The sequence below is a fragment of the Lissotriton vulgaris genome, chromosome 2_2 (assembly GCF_964263255.1).
Source record: "Lissotriton vulgaris chromosome 2_2, aLisVul1.2, whole genome shotgun sequence".
NCBI classification, from domain to species: domain Eukaryota; kingdom Metazoa; phylum Chordata; class Amphibia; order Caudata; family Salamandridae; genus Lissotriton; species Lissotriton vulgaris.
This window is the reverse complement of record NC_141688.1, coordinates 148,834,584-148,860,344: the sequence shown is the minus strand read 5'-3', so window position 1 is coordinate 148,860,344 and position 25,761 is coordinate 148,834,584. Positions and strand designations below refer to the sequence as shown.

At 48.3% G+C, this 25,761-nt stretch overlaps 1 protein-coding gene across 2 annotated transcripts in view; it reads right to left on the bottom strand.

The window, feature by feature from the left end:
• The window catches only part of BDNF (brain derived neurotrophic factor), a 118,676-nt gene extending 96,631 nt beyond the window's left edge, over nt 1-22,045 (bottom strand). The window contains exon 1 of one of the 2 annotated variants that reach the window (XM_086959476.1): nt 21,773-22,045. Coding sequence is in view for 1 of the 2 variants with exons in the window: in XM_086959477.1 (XP_086815603.1) it covers nt 20,494-20,559 (66 nt within the window). In the remaining variant the exon portion in view is untranslated. Of the gene's footprint in view, nt 1-20,493; nt 20,759-21,772 lie in introns of those variants that run through there. The other variant, XM_086959477.1, reaches the window with a different exon arrangement.
• Nucleotides 22,046-25,761: the final 3,716 nt, after the last annotated feature.

Genomic DNA, 25,761 nt, shown 5'->3' with positions numbered 1-25,761 from the left:
TGGCAAAGTGAAAAGTCTAATTGCATATCAGCTGAATTTCTGCTGCAATAATATTCATTTTCCCCGCCTGGCGTAAACTATACAGAAGTGAACTGTTGGCAACTCATCCCAATGTGGCAACTGTGAATATTATTTTATTTTTCTTCAGGCAAGAAAGGGAGGATCATTAAGTAATTATTGAATGAGCTATAATTTATTTAATTTATTTTATTTTTATTTAATTTTATCTACACAAGAATACAACAAATACATTTGAAATTAAATCACACCTCACCGCGAACAGACACCGGACAGCTACGCAGCCCAAAAGAACGCCATCCGAAGACACCATCACCTCATCAGATCCGCCAAAAGGGCCTCTTTCAAGGTCCACCTAGACAACAACGCACACAACAGTAAAGAGCTCTTCAAAATCGTGAAGGAACTTTCCACCCCAGCTCCAACACCCATCATCGTAAGACCTGTGCGACTCCCTTGCCACCTTCGACCATCGCAAGATCGCAGACATCCGCGACAGCTTCAACAACCTGACGGCTCGGGAGCCACCGAGACCTCTGGCCCCATGGCCATCACCCACATCCATCCCCTGCTCACCTGGACCAACATAAACAACGACAACACCATCCAAATCATGAACACCGTCCACTCTGGCTCTCCGTCAGACCCATGCCCACACCACATCTTCAACATAACAGCGCCACCATCGGACCCCATCTCCGCAAGGCCATCAACATCTCCTTCGAGACCACAACCTTCCCGGACAGCTGGAAGCATGCCGAGATCAACGCCTTACTCAAAAAACCAAGTCTGACCCTGCTCCCAATCCTGGCGAAGGTCATCGAGAAGACAGACAACTGACCCGCTACCTCGAGGAGAACTGCATCCTACACCCATCCCAGTCCTTGTTCTGCAGCAACCACAGTACCGAAACTTCCCTCATAGCCGCCACCGATGACATCAGGGCCCTGCTGGACAACGGCGAGACCGCGGCCCTTATCCTTCTGGACCTTTCGATGCCTTCGACACTGTGTGCCACTGCACCCTATGCACCCACCTCCACAACGCAGGGATCTGAGACATGGCTCTGGAATGGACCACCACCTCTCCGGCAGAACCCAGAGCGTCGCCGAGTGGATGAAAAACAGTCGTCTGAAACTGAACTCTGACAAGACGGAGGTCCTCATCCCCGGCTCCACTACCTCAGCCTGGGACGACTCCTGGTGGCTGACCTCTTTGGGAGCAGCACCGACACCCACCGACCACGCACGCAACCTGGGGTTCATCCTGGACTCAACACTCTCCATGACCAAGCAAGTCAACGCTGTCTCGTCCTTCTGCTTCAACACCCTCTGCATGCTCCGCAAGATCTACAGGTGGATCACCACGAAACTAGAAGAACAGTCAACCAGGCCCTCGTCAGTAGCAGGTTGGACTACGGAAACACCCTCTACGCAGGATCCTTGGCCAAACTCCTGAAACGACTGCAACGCATACAGAACGACTCTGCACACCTGATTCTCAACATCCCTTGCCACAGTCACATCACACCCCACCTGAGAGACCTGTACTAGCTTCCCGTCAACAAGAGGATCACCTTCAAGCTCCTCACCCACGCACACAAGGCACTCCACACCACTGGACCAGAATACCTCAACGAGCTACTCACCTTCTACATCCCGAACCGCCAGCTCCTCTCTGATGACCTCGCCCTCCCCACCATCCCCCTCTTCCGAATAGCAACCACCGGCGGCAGATCTTTCTCCCACCTCGCCGCAAAAACCTGGAACACCCTCCCCATCCTTCTATGGCAGACCCAGGATCTACTAAACTTCAGGAGGCTACTCAAGACCTGGCTATACGAGTAGTAGCAGCACACCTCCCCTTCCCTCTCCCAGCGCCTGGAGACCCTCAGGGGTGAGTAGTGTGCTTTACAAATATTCTGATTGATTGATTATTATATTTTCTACAAGAGCTATGAATCAGTTGGGAATTGTCCTTTCTAGGACTGAGCCTTACACAACTGCAGAGTGGTAATGAACGCCTCTTTGTGCCCATCGCTGCCAGGGGAAATAAATGATGTTGACGGCCACCCTCCCATTACATAAGAAAAAGTCAACATAAGTAACACATGAAAACATACAAACACACGCGCACACACACTGAGGCGTGGGACACTGATACAGCGTTGAACGTATAACAATGTCTCCTAAATATCAAGCTGGTTTTGAAAATTTGCATGGATCTGACTCATGACACCCACTTTCACCTGTCCCGCTAGACCACAGATTATTGAATTGGTGGCAAGATCTTGCATGGACTGTAGGCCCCCTGAACACATGTGTGTGCGAGTGTGTGTGTATGCGTGCATGTGTGTGTGTTATATTTATTAAGGGACAGCTAATATTTGGTTTAGATGTCTGTTCTGCCCTTTTCCTTTGTCATTAGCTCAAGCATCTAGACTTCAACACTATCATTACTGAGTCACTTGAGTGCTCAATACACGATTCACTTGGGTTTCCTACTTTTGAGTAATTCATGCAAAGTCTCTCCCCTTTTACTGTTGGTACCCTGTAACCTACACCGCAGTAGTTGAGTAGTGCAGAATTTGAAGATCCCATGTATCACTGGTGAGAATGAGCCTCCAGTCTCCAATTTGGGATGTAAGACAGATGATGTGAACACAGTGGTCAAATGAAACAGAAACCATGGACGGGAGTGAGTAGTAAAAGGTTCTGAGAGTCAAAAAATACTCAAACAGGCTGTTGCCTGGATTTACAACATGTAACCATTTTAAAGAGTTAAACGATAGACCCTTCTCTGTGTTTGCATTGAATGGTGGCTTCGACATGGGCAATATATCACTTTAATGCCAGGAGTAGCTAAAGTAACATTATGCACCTTTTGACATTTAATACACAATATTAAAACTCAAGCGAACCCCGGAGACGATGAAAAGCAGCAGTATCAGTAATATTAACACAGCATCAAAGATTGTGTGCCCACCTTTCAACTATAATCTGCAATACATCAACATAATTTGAAACCCTGCTGTATTGTATTATCAAAAATATGTGCAAACATATAGTGCATCAAAAAGGTTCATCAGTATGAGATCCCCACTCTTCATACCCACTCATTCACACTCTATCATCTAATTTCTGGAATATATGGGATCCCCTTCTGTAGATAGTTCATAGTTTGAGAATTCAAATGTACTGTGATCGCCAACTAGTATATCAAGTTAAAAAAAACATTCACATATGTTTTGGTGGGCTTCAATGACTCCTTACCACCTTCTTTTGGACACGTCCAAAAATGTAATCAAATCAAGCACAGGGAAAGACTCAGTCATATGTAGGATTTTTTTTTTACAGCTAAAATATATATTAAAATCATGTGATATATGTTTAGCAAATTGACCCACCACGAAACAATTCATTATAACTCAATACACAACAAATATTGTGAGTACCATAATTATTAGTCAACAAATTGACCCACCACGAAACAATTCATTATAAGTCAATACACAACAAATATTGTGTGTACCATAATTATTAGTCAACAAATTGACCCACCACGAAACAATTCATTATAACTCAATACACAACAAATATTATGAGTACCATAATTATTAGTCAAAGCATCCAATTAAATGAGTCCGAAAAATAATTCTAAAAATGTTCTCAAATCGAAAATGTTAGTGTAGATCAGCAGAGAAAAGAGACGGAAGACCACATCAAAGTGTTACACTAAAAATGTGAAACTACTGCACAGAAAAGTACTTCTCTCTTCCGTTTTAATATGACGCAAAACACATAATCTGTCCACAATGGTTATCCTTGGTATACAGGGTTCACCTAGTAATCACCCTGTAATTTTTTGGAGCTTACGAAGGAAAGGAACCTCAGCTCCATTTATATGTCCAAGATATTGGCATGGTATAATTCAAATTCACTGAAGTCTTCACTACCTTTTTCCTCATTTTAAGTTAGTCAAACTCGATCCTTCCTGGGTATGTCTCAGGGTCTTTAAAATGTGCATAAAGTATATCGTATGCAAGATGACTGTTCTCTATTTTATACAACCAGATCTACAAAACTCACTTTGGAAAGACATCAATCAGAAGAGTAGCCAGCTCTCTCTCCTTATATGCCCCAAGCACTAATCTATACATCTCACTAAACCGCAATATTATAAAAGCAACAAAGAAGAAAGAAAAAACATCAGTCACCAGGCATAATGTAATGCAAAGATGTTTGCAAAGTCATTGTATTAGAATCAGTGTCCCATTAATGCTGTACAGAAGGCACCTTGCTGGTGCCTGAAGTAACACAAAGCAGGGAATTACACAGTCTCAATGGTAATTCCTCTTAAAATATGAGATTTTCAGTTGCAAATCTGTTGGCTAGCGAACACTCGCCAAATAGAGAAACCAAACTGCACAACACGGCACAGGCGTGTACCAAAGTTCCTGACAGGAAAAACATTTTCCTTACAAAAATATACTCGGTGTTCCTGTAAGAAATTGGGTTATTAGTTAAGGAGGTTGAGAGCGGGTCACCACTGGAGCATCTTGTTGGTGCTAGATGCAGTCAGTCACTGGCGTGCAGAGCAGGACACTGTTGGAACTTCGCATTGGTGGGAGACGCTGCGATAATTGCTGATGCGATGAGCCCACAGGTGGCTGCAAAGAGCCCCTAATGTCAGAAATTTCCCTTGCAGCTTAATTGTAAGTCAGGCGGAGTATAATGCCAGCCAAGGCTAGTGCCCACTAGGTCCAAGACCTAGTGGGCACCTCTTGGAGATGGGGATTCAATGCTGCAGAGGTCTGCAGCAGGGTGCAGACATGTCTTGTTTTTGCTAGTCACCTGGGAAGTTGCAGGGAAAGCCTATAGAAGCGTGTTATTTCCATGTAGTTCAAGCAGGTCAGCCAACTGACCCATGGAGTCGTTTCAGGGGGTCTTGAGTTCAATGTAAGAAGCAATATTCCTTTTTCAAACTGCACGTCAGTCCTTCTTCTAAATCTTACACAGGTCTATGAGTGTTCTGATAAGAGGTTCCCAGTGGCAGCTTGTAGGTAGTGGTGCACACTTTGTCTAACCTTCCTCCTTTCCTAGGCTTGGCTCCAATCTGTCTTGGGGAACAATAGCAGGCAGGCCTAGGTATGAGGTGCATTTGTCAGTAGCAGGGCAAGCAGCCTTTGAAGTCAGGAAATGGGTGAGTACAGCCCTCAGGCTTCCCTTTGAAACTCAGGGAAGAGAGGAGTAGTACCCCCCAGGCCATTCTGCTCAGGAGAAGAACACCCTTCCCCACACCCAAGCCCCTTTTGTCCCCATGTCTAAAAGGAATACACGTTACACCACAGGAGGGTTATAACAGTCATATGACCCTGGAAACTGGCAGAAGGCCACATGTGGTTTAAGCAGAAAAAATCCAAGTTTAGAAAGATATTTTCAGAATACTAACTAAAAATACAACTTTACCATTAAAGACGACTTTCAATTTCAATTCAAGAAGAGGTGTGGTGCTGCGGCCAGGGCGGCTGACTCCGTAACACGGGGGCTCGCAGTTCGTTCCCAGGTGCCGGCGGCAGGTTAGCCCAGCACCTCTCTGGACGTACCTGTGCGCTTTATAAGTGCTGGTATTATTATTATTATTATTACAAATGAGTGGAAGAAGCATTTCTCTATCTCTTCTCAAACTGAAGTTATCACGTATTAAGTGTAATAAAGTAACCATGTGTTAGTCTATGGGACATATTGCCTTGATAAAGCGAAAAATTAGATTTCCCCTGTAAGGACATGTAAAACTTAAGTTCACATTTCTTACTTTATAAGTACCAGGCACCCCTGTCCTGTGAATCTTTAGGGCCTACTTTAGGGGTGACATAAGTATTAAAAAGGAAGAGTTACAACTGGCAAAAGTTTTATTTTGTTCAACACCAATGTGGCTGCTCCCCGTATAGTGACCAAAGGTGCTCAAGGGTTGAATTGTGAGTGTGGACATCCCACAAAAAGTGAAGTCCTTCACTTTTTGTGAGATGTCCACACTCACAATTTAACCCTTGAGCACCTTTGGTCATTATACTGGGAGCTGCCCCATTTGTGTTGAATATTTTATGTTGGAGGCTGACCTGCTAGCGCCTGTGCCTCTAGTTCCCTCCTCCAGTATTTAACTGGGGTCAGTGTGGTTTCAAAAGTTTAATTTTGCCAGGTCGAGATGACAATTTAAAATTGCCCTAAAGGCTGCAGTGACAGGCTGAGACAAGCTTTACAGTGCTACTTAAGTGGGACGGAAAATGAGTGCGGTTGTCCACTAGTAGCATTCAATTAATAGGCACTGGGTACACATAGTGCGATTTACTGGGGACTTTTCAGTAAATTAAAGGTGCCGATGTAGGTAATTCTAAATTACCACTTCTAAAATACCGAATCATACCGATTCGGTATTTTAGAAGTGGTAAATTAGAAGGGGGGAAATGTAGGTATTTCAGAATCGGTAAATACCGAATCGTTAAGATTCGGTATTTACCGGTTCTGTAAATACCGAATCGGTAAAGCCCATTGATTCCTATGGGCATTGGAGCCCATAGGAATCAATGGTCATTACCGAATCGGTATTTACCGATTCGGTAAATACCGATTTTTGCAAGGGTGCAGGGGTGTCACTTTGACACCCTCTAGCACCCTGAATTCAGGCACGTGTGCCATGTAGCACACAGACATGCCCTAGGGGCATGTCTGTGTGTCACATGGCACTGGTGTGCATGCACACCTATATTCGGTATTTTACCACCCAATAGGATTGGGTCGTAAAATACAGATTGTTAAAGCCATGTGGCACTCTGACATGTGCCAGCTACATCTGCATTTACAGAATCGGTATTTTACAGAGTCTGTATTTACTGATTCAGTAATTTTACCGAATCGGTAAATACAGAATCAGTAAAATACCTATTCTGTAAATGCATGCCCTACATCTGGAAAGCGTAATACCGGTCGGAAACAGCCGAATTTGGCCGTTTCCGACCGGTATTAGGGCACCTACATCGGGCCCTGAGTATCTACCAATTCTACCATGTTTAAGGGAGAGAGCTCAGGCACTTTACCTCTGCTTAGTTGAGCAAAAAGAGGGAAGTGAAGGCAAAATATTCAGGGGAATCCCATGCCAAGTATGCCAGGTCTAATAGTGCCTCTAGAGTCTGATATCCTCATGCTGTGTATGGAGAATAATATCATTTCACTGTTGGCTGAACTCCACAGCCACAAAGAAGAAAAGTTATTTTCCAAGAAAAAGCTGGAATACCAACCTATATGACCCTAAACATAGTCAAACAAATTATATATTGCAAAACTATAATAACAATAAGGTGTTAATCTCATGATCTGGAAATAGTCTCTCCTAATGTCCTATTTTATCAAGTGATAGAGAATTAAAATGAGAATTCAATTAGTAGAATTCCACATAATCACAAACTATACCACTGATCCATTTCTACACCAGCCATACAAACAAATATAAATTATTCAACCTTCTATACCACATACCTAGTGAATACATAGATCCAGAATTGTTCTCACAATCTCTAAAATCTAAGAAAAAAAACATTATATGTGACTGGGGCTCAATCATTTGCTTTTTAAAAGCGATCCTAATACACTAAATGGCATTGAAACAGGTGGTAGAAATGGGTCAAATCTATCTACAATAGCATATAACTGTCAATAAGTCCAAGACTGTTCACAGACCAAAGACAGAAACATTAACATACTGGTGACGTATATCTTCTTTAATCAAAAATAATGTTTACAAGGCATTGTTAAAAAATAAATAGCACAGTATCCACAGGGGGTTACAATGTCTCATGGAATTGTTTTATTAAGGCCTTATTCATAAGTGTAGCTAGGCTGATCTTTAGGCCCCCAAGACGGGCACATGCTACTTCCTTACTGCAGCAGCTGCACTGGCTTCCCATTAAACAGAGAGCCAGCTACAAAGGCTTCTGCATCGCTCACAAAGCCATCCATGGTCAGGCATGGCCCCAATATACATCAAGGAGCACCTAGGGCACTATGTGCCAGGACGTACCCTTAGGTCGTGCGAGGCAGGCCTACTAGCCTGCCCGCGATTCAAAATAACCTCAAAAGGTGGCAGAGCCTTTTCTGTATTGATACCCAACTTTGGAATAGTCTACCAGAGAGTCTACGTACAAATCCGCCCTTCTCCCATTTAGGTAAAGACTCAAGACTCTTCTATTTATAGAGGCTTTGGGCACATCATAGGCCCTGACCCGGAGCATGTACATTCAACTTTTTGTTGGGTTTTAGCTACTCTCTCGCAGTGCTGAGAGACCTGTTGGTGATTATGCGCTTTATAAATCCCAGTTAACATAACATAACATTCTGTTGTATACTTTTAAGTGGTAATTCCTGATCTGAAAGGAGTTATTCTGTCATGTTTGGAATATTAATGATAAATCCAGCTTTACTATTAAAGAGAGTTATCACTACAATTTTAGAAATGCTACTTTTAGAAAGTGGACATTTCTCTGCTATTCCCTTTGCTCAGTGTGCCTACAGCCTGTCTCGAATCCATGTGTTGCCAGGGTCACAGCTACACGTTTGTGCATACACTCTAGACAGCCACAAACACAGGAAGGGCTGGGTGATAGCTTCCCTAGTCTAGGAGAGGGAGAGGCGGTTCACACTTACATCTGATTGGGCTGTGTCCTGCTCTCACATAACGGGCTAATCTGCCACCAACCAGTAGTCTGGAGCCAGGACTGGGCTGGAAGGGACCCTTGATCACTCCTGAAGGCCACTTTTAAGTCCCTCCTGCATCAAAGGCATTTTGGGGTATAGGTATGAAGGCTCTAGCCCTATCAAAGTAGTACATTACTGGACCTGCAAGAAACTCTGCTGGAGTAAATGCTGCTGCGCTGGAAGGTTTGCCTCTCTGCTGTGCCTCACTGTTCCCAGGAAATGTTGCCCCAGCTTTTTGAGCTTCCCTGCTGCCTGCTGACCTCTACCCGGCTACAAGAACTAAGGTTTCAGCCCAGGGTGATTCCAAGGGCTTGCTGTCTTGCCTCCTGTTCTCCACAAGGTCTCAGAGATAGCAAAGACCTTGTGATCATCTTGTTTACAGCTCACCATACCGTTCTACTCTTGCCAGTACTTTGTCTTGTGAGAGTGTGCTGGATTGATAGCTGGTGCTGCTCAGAAGTGAGTGTGGTATTACAGTCTGCATTTTCGCGCTTATACAATCCTCCATTCATTTGTGCCTGGTGACGGAGTTACTGGCACCCAGGACTTTTTAGCTGACTGGAGTCGCCACCTCTCTTCGTGTGGGGCAGAAGTTCATTGAGGGAAAAGCCTGAGGCCGAAAGGAACCATCACCTGTCCAGCAATTTCCCCATGCTGCACCTCGGGAACCTCCCACAGAGTGACCTCCCCTCCTAGTGAGCATTTGTACCAGCGCCAAAGCTGCACCGAACGAAACCTTCAGTGTGGCCCCATGTGGCCGACGTGTTGCCAAGTGAAGCCAGGGAGACCTGCGACCCTCACCTGCCACGCAACAATACAGCTCTGAGAACAATCTCCCCGAGGTCGCCGGAGCCAAACTGCTGTACGTGTCTCTTCTCCCACCCCGGGGCCTTTCCTGCAGCGAGACTTGCCGCATGATGGCTACTGGATCATTACAACGGTACAGTACCTACAGGGTCGGTGCAGTCTCAACTGCCGGCCTGGCTATGTCAAAGATAGCTTGAGGTCCATAACTGGGTGACTCCTTTTGATTTACCAAGACTGCCCAACGTAACCGCAAAGATGCATTCTTGAATTAGAACCCGGTCTCTGTACTAACACTGCAACATTACCGTAAAGGGTCTAAAGCTAGTCCAGCCTAATTCAAAGCACTGCTTTTTGCCTCGTATTCACACTCTCAGTACCTTTGAACCCAGAGGTTGAATTTTTATCAGTGCGGCCAAATTCTGATAACCCAAAGCTTTTCGCTGTTTTTGCCTTAAATGTACAAATTTGAAACATTTGAACCCAGTGATTGGGTTTTTGTCATTTTGAACATATCCTAGTAATAAAAAGATTCTCAATTTTTTTTATAGATCTGTGTAGAGTCTTTTTGTGGTGCATTACTGTGTTTTGGGTTTGTGTGTTACACAAATACTTTACACATTGCCTCTAAGGGAAGCCTGCCTGCTCTGCGCCAAGCTACCAGAAGGTGAACACAGATTATCCTGCGGTGCTTCTGACTTTCTCTGATTAGAGTGGTGCTCCCTACTTGGACAAGGTGCTTACCTCTGCCAACTAGAGACCCCATTTCTAACACACTCTATAACTCGAAACCAATTTAATATCTGAGACGCCACAAACGGGCGTCCTTTACTTATAACCCTCAATTCATTCCAATGGAAGGCTTAAGAGGTTAGATTTAAGACAGCTATTCTGGACTTATCTTCTGTTGTTTCCAATACTTTTGTAGTACTGTTGTCTACTTCTCTTTAAATAATCCTGGGAGAGGAACTGACAGTGGTACCTGCCTATGCATAAGACTCTCTCGACCACTGCGGTACGCCAAAAAACGAGGGTAAGAAGCACATATATTATTCATTTAGTCCAAGATTATTGTGGGCCTCACAATCTAGCATCAGCCCTGAAGGACCTTAGCTATCTGCATCCGAAGAAAAAGTGCTAGAGCAAGTCACCACCTTTTTCTGTCTAAAATCCCGAACCTGGTAGTTATCAGAGCTTGATGTTGTGTATAATCCAGAAGATATTCGACGTTTTTTCTATAGGGTAATTCCTAGTATCTTTCTTTTAATAGTCCTTTTTATCAGATAGTCATCAAGTTTTTTCATTTGACCGTTTATTTCTTCATCTTTTTTCTTACCATCCATTAAACTATTGGAACGTTTTAGTTTTTCTTCCAATTGTTCAATTTCTTTGTTTTAATATATTTACTATCTCCTTTGCTGTATCAATAGGTAACATCATCCATTCTCTAAAACATCTGTTCATAATCAGGGGCATTTTTCCATAAACAACTTCTTTTCTGGAAAGAGACCTGGTAGATTTTGGACTTAAAGACCTGCCAGAATAATTCCAATCTACATCATTCTAACAAAAAATTATTCTGTTAGTTTTTCTTTCTTTTAGAATTTGTGACTTGAGACACTATTCTTTATCAGTAGTCTTGTGTTCTACCACCTTATTCAGGACAGAGGGATTACTAATCAATTTGGTAAATTCCTCTTCTGAAAAACAGAGTCTTCCAAAATTGAAACATAAACCAGGCACTATACAGGAGAGTGAAATGAAAATGAAAAATAGACCAAGGTAAAAATAAAAGCCAAATAGGGTACAATTCTGAAGCCAAAAGCACAGGGTTGCACAACCCCCTTTTTTCCATGTTCGTAGTAAACAGCCTCCTATATTCAACCAAAGGAGCATAAAATTAACAGTTTGGGGGCCGATTACGATCTCTCTATGAAAGCCCTCCATACGACTCGGAACCGGAGGGCTTTCCTAGCGAATTGGGCTCCGCGAATCCGACCGACTGATTCCGATGCACCCATATGGTGATGGACTTGGTTTGCTTGGACTCCCATTGAACTCTATGGGAGCCTGTATACCGAACGTGTACACAGGTTTCCATAGCAAAAAGTGGTGGGTGCCATGCTGTGTATGCATGGAAAGGGGGGACCCAAGGGTACTCCCACAGGACCGATTCGGAGAGCCCTGGGTGAAGGGGGGGCCTGCTACAGCCCCCCGAAGTCCGATTCCCACAGCTTTTTTGTCCCGCTGATACAGAGTCGATACAGCTGTCTGAATCATGCATCGTACTCGCTCATTCGGAAGCTGTGAGATTCGGTTGTGAACGAGTCAGGCTGGCAGGATCGGGTTCAGAAACGATTCGGTTGACGCGGATGAGATCTTCGCATCGTACTTGGTCATTCAGAACAGGGGGAAGATTCGGTCGGAGGCATAGGCACCGAATCAGATTTGCTCGTTCCGTAACCTGTCTGGAGGCATTCCTAGCGAGAGCTCAATCGGCTCCTAAGTGTACAATCTACTTCATACTGTATGCGAAACTCTCATCCATGTATGTGCCCCGTTGGCAGGAAAACCCTCTAGTCCCCATGCTGCAGAACTCAAATTTCAAATCTTTGGCTTAACTCTAAAAAATTTATTATACATATTTCAGAGGGCCCACCCGTCTGACTTGCTTTCCACATACACCAACCATCAAATCTATTGTCACCTGGCTTTCAGCCACCTGGCTGTGATTTTTTTAAGCCATGCTCCCGTCTCATTCCCGCTTCGAGGCGCTTCTCTGGGAGCCTATCAATCAATAAAGACTCAATCCCTCTCTTCACTGATGAACCCTACCCCGGTGGGCTGCAAGTCAGGGCCCGGCACATGTAAATTTAGAAATGTTTGCACTCGTGAAAGCTTTGAATCTTGCTGAGCACATGGACTCTATCATCACAAATCCAATTATTTACCCAGGGTTCTCCTGTTTACTCTCCAATGTCATATGAGGCAGAAGAAAAGAAGAAAGATTATTTGGCGCTGGAATTCGAGTTATGGTAGCCAACGTGTTTAAAATTCCAGTAAAGGTTACATTTGAACAGGAGAATCTTTTTTTAATTAAAGGAACAGCCTGTTGCTTTTGTAAACAGGCTATTCTAGCGCTGGGGCAATCTTCAATAGCAGTCAAGTATTTTAGTGTTTCCAACCAACGCGGTTTCAGAATCAAAACCTCTTTCTGAACACAGATACACTTTCCTTCTGTTGTTTTTACGAGTTTTACATAGACTAAAGAATGTTATTAAGAGGCAGGCTACGGCTATTGTGAAACTCGCCTCGGGCGAGGCAGGCATGTTGCTAGACACATGGCAGCGATAAGTTTATTCAGAATCACAAACGCTTTTCATTAAGTTTAAGGACCCATAATGTCTGTAATTGTAAAATGTGACTCCACGCAATACTACAGGGCTGCACACATGAAAGAAACACTAAAATAAAGCCTGCGCGCTGTTTTCATGAAACATATTGCAGTCTGTTCCTTCTCAGCATGATAAATATATATATTTATCTTGAACACTAGAATGGGGCTCCCTCACTAAATTCGGAGCCCCAAACCAAAACATACCTTTTCGTCCTTGTCGGCGTGTTGTAGATGTAGAGTAACATGTTATCGTGATATAATCCCAGTATAGACATTATTTTTCCTGGTTTGGTTGTTTGGCACTAAACATATCCTCATGGGTAGTTAGCGCTATATAAAATAAATGATATTAAATTTAAACAAAACATCTTTAAAATTAGCCAAAATATTGGTTTAGTAAGCCGAAGTTCTCTTGTAACCTGTTTAAGTGACACTGAACTCCTCTAAGTGAGTTGACAGCAGTCAATTGCCGGCACCCTCAATTAAGTGCAGATGGCAGGGAACTTAATTTGGTGAAAGGGCAATTAAGAGCTATAAATGCCTAGCATGAGACCATTATTCCATAGTGGGAATTAAGATAGCATTAATGGATGATCTAGAGGGCAATTTCACTAGTTAATTGCCAGCTCATCACCCAGGTTATACATATGAGCTAAATGTGAGGGCACATAACCAGTCTGAGAGCCAATTATCTCACTCATAATGCCCTCTCGACTGTTCATTAATGCTATTAGAGCATTTCCACAGGGAAGAACAGTTCTAGACAAATATTTCTTATTTTAAAGTTTTAAAAAAAGATCACATATAACTCATGTATTTGCCATGAAATATCAATTCCCGGGCTAGTTTGACATCTTAATCAGTTCCTGGAGATGAGAGCTGCAGGAGCTGGATTTTGATTGGTTGGTGGATTATGATTGCATCACATGATACTGTGTTATAGAACGCATCCATCAATTGCCATTAGTGCTTGAACATTCCACTACATGTTCTAATGTACATTATAGTATCAGTCTAGGGAAAGGTCTACAATCAGTTACCTGAGATCATACCAGGACATTCGTTTCTCTAATACCTTCTATACCCAAGTACTCTGTCCAGGAGACGAACTACATTTATTGTGTCCCCACACCATCTTAACCGATGCTTGAACCGTGTACATCTCTTGTCCAACGGCTGCATTTGTCCTGGTCACCACTACCAATCAAATAGGTCTGAACGTAATTATTGTAACTGTTACTTGCTGTACCTTTGTATCATGCATCAGAGCGTTGATGCCTTCCGGCCATAATGAAAAAAAAAAGTCCTCCCCGAAGGAAACTCATTTGACTACTGGTAGCCAACTGAAATAGATGCTGACAAACTGAAATGTCACAGTTCGCAGACCAGACCCTTGAAGGTATGCACACATTTGGAACAGTTTGGCATCAAAGAATGTTCTATTTCAGTTAACTTAGCCAAAGTCATGACAACAAGCAGAGACCATGCTCAGTGCAATACAAATGTCAAGGGGTTTCAAGCCTTTTACCTCTAGACTATACACATGCTCCATTCCCACCTCTGGCGATTACACTTCAGTGTAGATGTATGAAAGTGACTTGTTGCTATCAGACCACCTCTGAGGCCCTTATGCTAAGTTAGGCAAGGGGAAGTCCTGGCCTAGATTTATGAAACAGTGTGTGTTACCCTCTGGATACTTCAGGGCGCTGAAGGGCGCTGACGAGAAGGCAAAAATGTAGGTTAATGAGGAGGGGAGAGGAAGTTAGAATCTAATTGGGAAAAGTGAGTGACTGTGCGATGCTCTTCAGGCACAACCCCTATTCTGTTTGAATTTCAGCTGAAGGCTAGCCTAATAGCTCAGCTGTCAGAAATTTCCGGAATCCTGCATTCCTGGCATGCTTATATATCATAATAGTGCCAGATGGGTTCTGAGTCTGGCCCTTGTGTACACACTGAAAGGCCACAACGTGCCATCCTCTTGAAAAGAGAGTTGGTCGCTCACCTGTGGTATTCTGTTGCGCAACAGCTGCAACCTTGCCACATTCGCAATCCACTGCATGTCTCAACTCTGGCATTCTTTTGCACCCGGCAGAAGCTATCCTGCTGTATGGAATGAACTGAGAAACATCTGCCACACTCTGTGCTAGGCAACCTGTTCCATGGATCCCACACTGTGTGGGACCCTGGCACAAAGTGAGGCAATCTGGCTACCCCATAGCATGGTACACCTCGGACAGGCGAGTAAACACTGCCCTGCTGAATGGCTCAACTGAGAAAGCTCTGCTGCGCACTGCTAGAGTTATCCTGTTGCTTCGAGTACTCCTGTTAGTTTGCAGAAGCTATCCTGATGAATGTTTGAACTAAGGAAATCTGTAGTCCTGTTGCATGGCTGGAGTTAGCTTTAGCTGCTCTGTTACATGGCAGTGCTGTAGCTAAGCTGCTGCCTGCTGGAATTGAAGCAATCTGTTATCCACTATAATGGCTATCCCAAAGCTTGGCTGAACTGCAGAAACCTTTCACACACCACATGTGGATTTGCCGCTACATGCATAAAATGAAGGAAACAGCTACAAACTGCACTATCCTTGACACTGCTTGGATAAACTGAGGCAGTATGATACACACTGAAGTAGCTACCACACTGCATAACTGAGGTAAGGCAATCTTACACTGCAGTAGCTATTGTGCTGCGTGACTAAGATAAGGCAGTCTTACATGGGGAACAAGCAAAATCATTGCATGGAAAAACTGAAGCAAGCTGTTACTGCATGAGCTACACCACGCGTGGCTGAACTGCAGCAATATGATACACACTGCAGTAAATATAGCACTGCATGACTATACTAAGGCAATTTTACACTGCAGTAGCTGTTCTTCTGCATGGCGGAATTCAATCATTGAGTCATTTGTAAAGCGCTGCACTGTCACCCCTCAGGGTAGCTGGGCGCTGAGGGTCCTAGGTCTCCATTGAAGAGACAGGTCTTGAGTCTCTTTCTGAAGTTCGCCAGAGACGGTGCTGTTCGGAGTTGATGGGGCAGGTCGTTCCAGGCCTTGGCGGCGATGTAGGCGAAGGAGCGGCCCCAGCTGCGTCGGATGCGGGGAATATGTGCGGGGGGTAAGTGAAGCGGAGTGCAGGTGTCTTGGTGCAAATGGAAGTTTTGTTGATGCTTTATGTAGGATGGTCCTCTGTGGTCCTGTGTGAGTATCTTGAACTGGCATCTTTTCTGTGTGGGGAGCCAGAGGAGGTTGCTGAGGTGAAGGGTGATGTGGGTCTATTTTGGGAGGTCAAAGATGAGTCTGCTTACAGCGTTCTGAATGGTCTGGTGTCTTTTGAGGAGCGAGGTGGGGATTCTGGTGAAGAGGGCATTGCTGTAGTCAAGGCGACTGCTGACGAGGGGCTACATGGCGTTTTTTCAGGTGTAAACTGGGATCCATTTAGAGAATCTGTGGAGCATGCGGAAGGTGGGAAAGCAGGAGTCGACGCATTGATTAGTCGCTTCTTGATCAGGTGGTTGTCGAGGATGATACTGAGCTTGCATCCATGGTCCGTCGGGTTGTTGTTCCCGAGGATCAGCACTTCTGTTTTGTCACAGGTAAGTTTGAGGCAGTGGTATCTCATCCAATGGACTACGTTGGTCATTGAGTTGCACGCGTGGTGAAACGGAGGCACTATGATGCTCACTGCAGGAGGTGTCACGCTGCAGGAGTGAGCTAAGGCAATCTGTTACATGGCGCCTAGACTATCCCGCTGCATGCGTGGATTGAGGCGCTGCGTTACACCTTGCTTAAGCTGTACGGGCTGATTGGGGATGAGAAGCACAAAGTCGCACGTTCCGCGGTGGTGCAATAGTGTCTAGCTGGTGACACACCTAGAACACGCGGTGCTAAATGATTAGTAACAGTCGGGACACAAAGTAGCAGCAGGCCATGGTGTGAGTCAACTAGAAACCAGTGTGGGCAGACGTGTTTGAGCACTATGCGCTGGGTGAATGAACACAAGTGCCCGGCGAGAGGAGGGTTAATGACAGTGGGAGTGAAAGTCAAACTACATCTTAAAGCGGCGAACGCATCTTGATTTATCTGGGGGGGGGGGGGGGGAGTCGTGTATTTTGAAGTATGTTTAGTACAACACACGTACGTTTCGTCCATAAATGGAAGTGTTATTGTGGAAGCAACGGTTGAAGTGCGTGGATATGTGAGGTTGCTTGTCTGTTCTGCTGGGTCACGTGGGTACGCTCGGCTTTTGATGGAGGCTTGCACTTGCAGCTGAATGGCCGGCAGATGCTGGGGCGCTGCCTGTGCCCCGGCTGCCTACATTAATACGTTCCTCTTGGGGACGAGAGTGGAACCTGGGGTGGCCCCGGTCCTGCGTGTGAGTGGGTGCGCCAGGAGGTAGCGTCGCGGCGCCCTGGGACTTCTTGAACCCCCAGGGCCGTCTCTTCTGACAGAAACGATGCATCATGCGGGCCTCGCCCCCGCTCCTCACAGACTCCCTCGTTCAATGGCAGCCGCGACCTGCACGCCTGCATAACCACCTATGCCATGTTTTCTGCGGTGGCCCGTGCCTGCTGGCGAGTAGGACTTTTTAATTGAAAGAAAAAGGCGCGCAGGCAACTCCCAGAGAAAGGACAAACTTCTTGGAGCCGGAGAAGGGACACGCCAGCCCTGCTCTGCTGCTGCTCCCAAACATTCTTAAAACACCACCAAACACGCCTGCGATGCCCCCGCCCGTTCAACGCAGTATCTTGCCCCTCTACCAGCCTGTGGATGGATCAGTGTCGCCACCTGCCGGTACCATCGTCTCCTGGTTCTCTCACAGTCTGTGGCTGATGTCTGTCTGTCTACCAGCCTCTTTGTCTAGGCCTTCCTCTGTATGCCCTCTTTATACCCATCTGTCTCTGCCCGGCATTTCTCACACTCCTGATCTCACCGCTGTCTTCATCTGTCTGTCTAGACGTGTTTGCTTGTCTCTCTGTCCACCTCCCTGTCACTTCACGTCTTCTTTCTACGCATATCTGTGCCCCCTGTCTTTGCTTCACCCTTCTGGCCAGACCACGATGTCTCTCTGATCGCCTGTCTGCCCATCTCTGTCTGCCCATCTTCTTGTCGTTCTTTCTTTCCTTATCATTGACATTTCCACCTGTCTCTGTGCATTCAATAGCTTCACTCCGTGGCCCAATCTCTGTATATAAGGCGGCCTGGCCTGGCCTGTCTGCCTGTCTCTCCATAGCCCTCTCCCGCTTTCTATCCCCGTCTGTTCTCTACACGTGTCTGTCAGTCTGTCTGCGTCTCATTGCTCCCTCTGCCCCTGGTGCCACTCTTCTCCCTTCCCCCAACACCCCCTCTAGTTGTCCTGCTAAGCAGAGGGGCGTGCTGAGGGAAGAGTTCCGAGAGTCACCAGCAGAAGGCGCTCTTACCCTTCGCTCCGGCGCGCACACTCACCCCCTCGTGGCTTCCTCTCAGTTTGTTTCCTGCGGTGCATTCTTGTTCCTACAGGGCTCAGGGAGCCTCGCGTGCAAGAGTAGAGAACTAGAGATGCATGTGTGTGCCAGCTTTACACGTCCCCCTCATCCCAGGCCCGGCTGCGCGGGTCCGGGGAACCCCCGCGGCCGCGGCGAGGCTGGAAGCTCTACACACAACACTCTCTCTCAGACCAACATCTGCGGCGGCCGAGGGAAGGCTAGCCCAACCCAAACACTTCACCCTCTCCAACAGAAAACAGCACCCCGCGCCCACCCTGCATTGCATAACAACCCCACCCGTTCCTCACGAAGCGTGCGCTCAAAAAGTTCTTACGTTGCGGGGGTGACTTGGGCGTGCGGGGAGTAGTTATATTCATTACAAGGGTCCACTGGTAACCGTCAAGAAAAACAAATATATCGCCTTCATATAGGAGCGTTGAGCGCGGGTATGCAGACTCTAGCCTAGACGGAAGACTTTCATGCGGATCAGCGCCTTGAAGCGCTGGCGTTGCGCTCTACAAACACAGCAAACAGAAACAGAAGAGGCTATAAACAAGGGCGCGGAGACGAGGGGACATTGGGAGGGGATTGATGACTGTGTCCGAAGACCAGGGGCGGGTCTCGGGCCACGAAGGTCCCGTTGATACGTGAATCAGCGGGGGCCACCTGCTGCAATAGTATGAAATCTGCTTGTAAGCGTGGTTGCTGAACGAATATGAGCCATCCTTCTATTTTACTGCGCTAGGAATCAGGGGGCGCTATTAACATCACCACCACACACTTCTGAATGTGGGGGCAGGGTCCGGCGGGGACGCCTGCCCCGCACATAAACCTGCGGACTATTTATTGGTTTGAGTTCAGAACTCACAAGAAGCGAGGCGGGACCCAGCCGGGCTCTCCCGGTGGTCAGAGCCCATTGTTAGTCCTAGGTGCCACAGCACACCGTGGGAATCAACGTCAAGAGTTGCCCCCCTCTGTGCCACAGCACCAATGATAGTGAGAGCCAGGAGCTCTCTAGTAGGCGGGAGTCACAGCATCCAGTGGGAGTCACAGGCAGGCCACCCACCTTGCCGGAACCAGTGACAGGTGTTGACCCATGTGCCAATAGAACACGTAGGGGGCAGAGGCCAGCCAGTGTGCCACAGCACCCCAAGTGAGCCAAGGCCACGAGCCGTCCCGCGTGTGTAACAACACCCGACTTTAGTCCGAGCCAAGAGTTAGCCCGTGTGCGCCACAACACCCTATGGAGGTCAGAACCAGGAGTTATGCTGTGTGTGCCACAACACCCTACTATAGTCAGATCAAGGGGTTATCCCTCGTGTGTAACAACACCCTACTATGGTCAGAGCTAGGAGTTATGTCCTATGTGCCATGACACCCTATGGAAGTCAGAGCCAGGAGTTAGCCCGTGTGCGCCACAAAACCCTATGAGAGCCAGGAGTTGTGCCGTGTGTGCCACTACACCCTATGGAAGTCAGAGCCAGGAGTTGGGCCGTGTGTGCCACTACACCCTATGGAAGTCAGAGCCAGGAGTTGGGCCGTGTGTGCCACTCACATTACAGAACACAGAGCCCGGAATTATCCCGTGTGCGCCACAACACCCTGCAAAAGTCAGAGCCAGGAGTTATGCCCTGTGTGCCACGACACCGGATGGAAGTCAGACCAGGGGTTATGCCGTGTGTGCCACAACAACCTAGGGGAGTCCAAGCCAGTAATTAGCCCTTATGTGCCAGAATATCCAGAGCACAAAGTTATGCCGTGTGTGCCACTACACCCTATGGAGGTCAGAGCCAGGAGTAGCCCAGTGTGTGCCACAACCCCTCCTGGCTTTGAGTCCCACCCAGAGGCTGCCCTGTATGCCTCCGCCACGAGCACCCTATCCCGTGTGTGCCACAGCACCTTAGGGGTCTCAAGTCTAGGAGCGACCCTATGTGCGCCACATGTGAATCCCTCGCATACACAGTGAGGGGGTCTCCTGTCCTGCTCCGGGCGGTCCATGCAGATCTCCACCCCAAAAACACCACCCTGTTCCAACCCGCCCGCTTGCCTGGATACACTGACTGACCTGTGTGCGCCTCGATCCCCGCTGCAGGGCCCGGCTCCTCTCCAGGGAGCGCCAGGGACACGGCATGCCTGGGGTGCAGCCCCCGGGGGTCACATCTGAGCTCCGGTCCAGCTCCCCGCTCCCCCGGCTGCTCCTCCCGTGGTGCGCACTCAAGAGGGGCGAGCTCCCCTCCACGGGGTCATAGTCCCGTCCTGGGCAGCCTCTCTCCAGACTCGCGGGGAGGCTGCTCCACCGCGGCTCCCGCACTCCCGGGACTGCGCAGCCCGTCTCGGATCCTCCTAGAGCGGCCTCTCGGGGCTTCTGAGCCCGGTCTTCCTCCCTCCGAGTTCCTATTGGTCCGGTCTCCAACTTCTCGAAACTTAAAGGGGCCGTGGCAAGCTACCCTGTGTACCCTCCCCCTTCACCTCCAGCACACTCCCTGCACACTGCGCTCCCTGGGGCGGGAGCCAGGGGGTGGAGCCCTGCGGTGCCGTGTGCGCATCACTGTGAAATTAGGACCCGCGCCCCTTGAACTTCAAGACATGTTTTCATCTGGCAGTAGCAACAATTACGCAAATGATACTCTCAATAAAGAATATATATATATATATATATATATATATATATATATATATATATATATATATATATATATATATATATATATATCACAAGGTGAGAAAGAGAGATACTCGTACAATAATGCCTCTACATGCTGCGTGGGAATAACATGTAAGAAGAGCAAATACCGCTCAGAAGACATGTACAAATCTAAACAAACATAACACCGTATATGTACACATGCCTATATATGTATGCCTGTCCATATATGGATATATGGAATATATATGTTTATATATATATATATATATATATATATATATATATATATATATATATATATATATATATATATACCCACACAAACAAATTGCTGTCTGGAAGATTTCATCGCATAAGTAACGAAATGCCTCGCTAGCGCCTCGCGCAACTTTTGTTGCGCTTTTCCACTTGTAAAACAAAGTTGTTGCTGGGCGCTTGGGGCGCGAGAGCCGGTGCCGGGAGAGTCAGGTGCATGGAGGGAGTTGTGTGACAGCCCCTCTCGCACTCTCATTAGCCGTAAGAGAAGCTGCGGCTTTGAAAGCCGGAGCCGAGCGCGGTAGGTAACGCAGCCCCTGACCCCGCGCAGCTCGCCCATTAAGAATTCAATCGAGGTAATGTCAGCATGTCTTATTCATGCCCGGCTCACTTTCTGCAGCAGCCGGGCCGGGGCAGCGCCAGGACGCACACACAGACCCACCTGCTCAGTGACTGCTGGTAAACATCAAGCCCGTGGCATGGGTGGCACGGGCAGGGGCTGCCGGGTTGGGGGGTGGGTGCTCCTGGCCGGTCGGCTCTGCTGGGCGCTCCCTCTCTGCCCGGATGCGCCCCACTGGCAGGCACCGGCGGCGGCAGCAGCAGCAGCACTTAAATTATTGATAGCGGAAACTGCATGGCGGAGCAGGTAATGGCATCCCCCGCTGGAGCGCCTGCTCCATCCGGACGAGGAGGGGAGGGGGTGGCATGCTCCGGAGCGGACTCGTGTCTGGACGGCTCTCGGAGATGTGAATGGAGCTGTGGGTGGGAATCCACACTAGAGCCGCTGCTCCGGCTCTGACGTGCGGGCCACGTGACCCGCCTCTAAATAGACTCCCCGTGTGCTGCCTGCATTACCGGCAGCCTCTTGTCCCAGGGTGATGCGTCCCTCGCTGACAGCTCGGCTCGTCAGCCTCTCACTGCCGTCATCCCGGTGACTCCTCCGCCCCCGAACTCGGGTGGGCTTTTCTTGCAGATTCAATCAGCTCTAGGACCCCTCCAATTATCTCACCAAGTGTGCGCCTTTCATTAAGTGGGACACTCTGTGTGTGTCAGTCCACAGCGGGTGCCTGGCAGCTTGTGTTGGTCTACCTGTGTCGTTGTGTTTGCTGAAATGTGTGTGGGAGGGATGCTGCTTGTGTGTCTGTGTATCACTGGCTGCATGTGTCTGCCTGTGGGGGCTTTGTATGTTTGCGTCTGTATGTCTTTCTCTGTGTATCAGTGTGCGAATGGCTCTGCGGGTCTCTGCTTGTGTGACAATTTGTCAGTGCCCACCTGTGCGCCAGTACGTGCCTACCGACGTGAGCCTATGTGTGTGCGTGGCGGCCTATGCGCCTGCCTATGTGGGCCTGTGTTTGCCTATTTCTATGCAACAATTAGTGTGTGTGTCTGTGTGACAATCTGTGTGTCTTACTAAGTCTTTGTGTGCTTTTTGACATAACTTTGAGGAGGCGTGCGTATGTGTGTGTGCGCATGGACATTGGCGTACAGGCGTGGATGTGTACATGTGTGGTCAACTATTTGTCTGCCTTTGCCTGTGTCTGAGGCTGCATGTCTGTGTAACGGTGTCTGCTTTCTTGTCTGTCTTTGTGTATCTGTTTTAGCGTGTCTGGCTCAGTCTGTGTGTGGCTTCGCATGTGTGTGTGCTGGATTGTTTATTGATGTCTGTGTGTACGAGTGTGTGTTCGTGTCTGTTTGTCGCAATTATTGTGAACTGCTGCTAACATCTCGATTTTATCAACATCTTGGTTTTAATTTGAATAGGAGCGTGTGTTTTTGCATGAGTGTCTGTGTGATTGTATGTGACTGATCTCTTTGTGAAGTGCCTTTACGCGAGTCTCTTTTTTGTATCCCGTTTTCTACATGCCTCCCTTTCTGTTCGTGTCTGTCAGTGTCTCTAGATGTGTGTTTTAGACTGCGCTTTTGCTAGTCTCTTTGAGATATGTCCGTTTTTGTGTTGTAAACACTCGTTATACACTCCAATCATGTGTGTTTTCGTGTGTATGTTCGCGTGGTGCCCATTAGCCGCATGTGTGTGTTGCAGCTGTTCGAAGCTGGTCGGCAGTAATAACAGGATTGCCGTTATCAGCGTTATTTTCAAGGGTTGGTGTTATTAATATTCCAGCAAATCCGCCGGCACTCTCTGGTTTCTGTTCACGCTTGTTTTGTTCTCAGCCACACACTCGCGAGACGGATCAAGCCGTGTACACCCCCCCCCCCCCCTCCTTCTCTCTGACACCTCTGGCGCGCATACATTTTGGGCCCGGTAATGAGGGCTGTGATCTGCTGTCAGGCGTGTTGTTCCCCATGAGGAGTGGCCCGCACCCCTCCCCCTCCTGGGGATTCCCCGCGCTGCGGGATCCTCGCCACGCACGTGCCCGCGTCCAATGGACTCGTCGCCACTGTAGTAGCCCCGCGGCTAACGGCGACGAGGAGCTGACGCACAGAGTTTAGAAGCGCTGACCGTGTGCGGGGCTGCCTTTTTGCGGTTTGAAATGCGGCAAATAAACGGCGCTCCCCGGGGGGTTAGAATCAAACGTCACGGAGCGCCGACACCTAGCGCCGAGGGCGCGGGGACCAACAGTTGAGTCAGCTTTTGTCGTGTGCGGCCCTCCTGCGCCCCCACACATCTCTTCTTGCTGCCTCCAGGAGCGGAGGACAAGGGGGCACGACGAGTCGCAGTGCCCACGCCGAGCCTGCGGAGGGCACTCTGGGAGAGGGGCCACCGACCGTCTGGGAGGACACATCTGGCGGGGGTGGAAGGACAGCCTTACAGAGTGGGCACTGGGGGCCCGAGGGTGAGGGGGGTATCTCCAGAGTGTGCACTGGGGGCCCGAGGTGGGGGATATCTTCAGAGTAGGCACTGGGGGCCCGAGGTAGGGGGGGGGGGGGTATCTTCAGAGTGATATCTTCAGAATGGGCACTGGGGGCCCGAGGTGGGGGGATATCTTCAGAGTAGGCACAGGGGCCCCGGGGTGGGGGGATATCTTCAGAGTGGGCACTGGGGCCCCGGGTTGGGGGGGATATCTTCAGAGTGGACAAAGGGGGCCCGAGGTGGGGGGATATCTTCAGAGTGGGCACTGGGGGCCAGAGGTGGAAGGGGGATATATTCAGAGAGGGCACGAGGTGGGGGGATATCTTCAGACGGGCCACTGGCAGCAGAGCAGAGAAACCTGGGAGGCAGGCGCCTAGAAACCATGAGGCAGGCACCTAGAAACCATGAGGCAGGCACCTAGAAACCATGAGGCAGGCACCTTGAAACCACGAGGCAGGCACCTAGAAACCTGGGAGGCAGGCGCCTAGAAACCATGATGCAGGCACCTAGAAACCTGGGAGGCAGGCACCTAGAAACCATGAGGCAGGCACCTAGAAACCTGGGAGGCAGGCACCTAGAAACCTGGGAGGCAGACTCCTAGAAACCATGGGGTAGGCACCAAGAAACCATTATGTAGGCACCTAGAAACCATGAGTCAGACACCATGCATCCAGGAAGGGCAACACTTCACAGAGTACCTGGCGCCTATGAGGCGGGCGCTGGGCATTCTGGGCAGGCAGCTCTTCATCCAGCACCTGGCACTCTGGTGCCCGTGAGTAGCGCCCTGGGCATCCTCGGAGGGCAGCTCTTCATCCAGCACCTGGAAACCTGAGAGGTCAGTCCACGAGGAGGCCACAGCTGGGGGACAGCCTTTATTGGCGGCACCTGGGTGCCTGAAGGGCAACACACGATGGTAGAACTGGTAGAAGTTCTGGGAGGCAGGCACCTAGTAACTATGAGGCAGGCACGTAGAAACCATGAAGCAGACACCTATAAACCATGAAGCAGGCACCTAGTAACCATGAGGCAGGCACCTATTAACAATGAGGGAGGCACCTAGAAACCACGAGGCAGGTACCTAGTAACCATGAGGTAGGCACCTAGAAACCATGAAGCAGGCCCCTAGAAACCATGAGGCAGGCACCTAGAAACCATGAGGCAGACTAGAAACCATGAGACAGGCACCTAGAAACCATGAGGCAGGCACCTATTAACAATGAGGGAGGCACCTAGAAACCACGAGGCAGGTACCTAGTAACCATGAGGTAGGCACCTAGAAACCATGAAGCAGGCCCCTAGAAACCATGAGGCAGGCAACTAGAAACCATGAGGCAGATTAGAAACCATGAGACAGGCACCTAGAAACCATGAGGCAGGCACCTAGCAACCACGAGGCAGGCACCTAGAAACTATGAGGCAGGCACCTAGAAACCATGAGGCAGGCACCTAGAAACCATGAGGCAGACATCACGCATCCAGGAAGGGCAACACTTCACCTGCACCTGTCGCCCATGAGGCGGGCGCTGGGCATCCTGGGCAGGCTGCTCTTCATCCAGCACCTGGCACTCTGGTGCTCGTGAGTAGCGCGCTGGGTATCCTGGGAGGGCAGCTCTTCATCT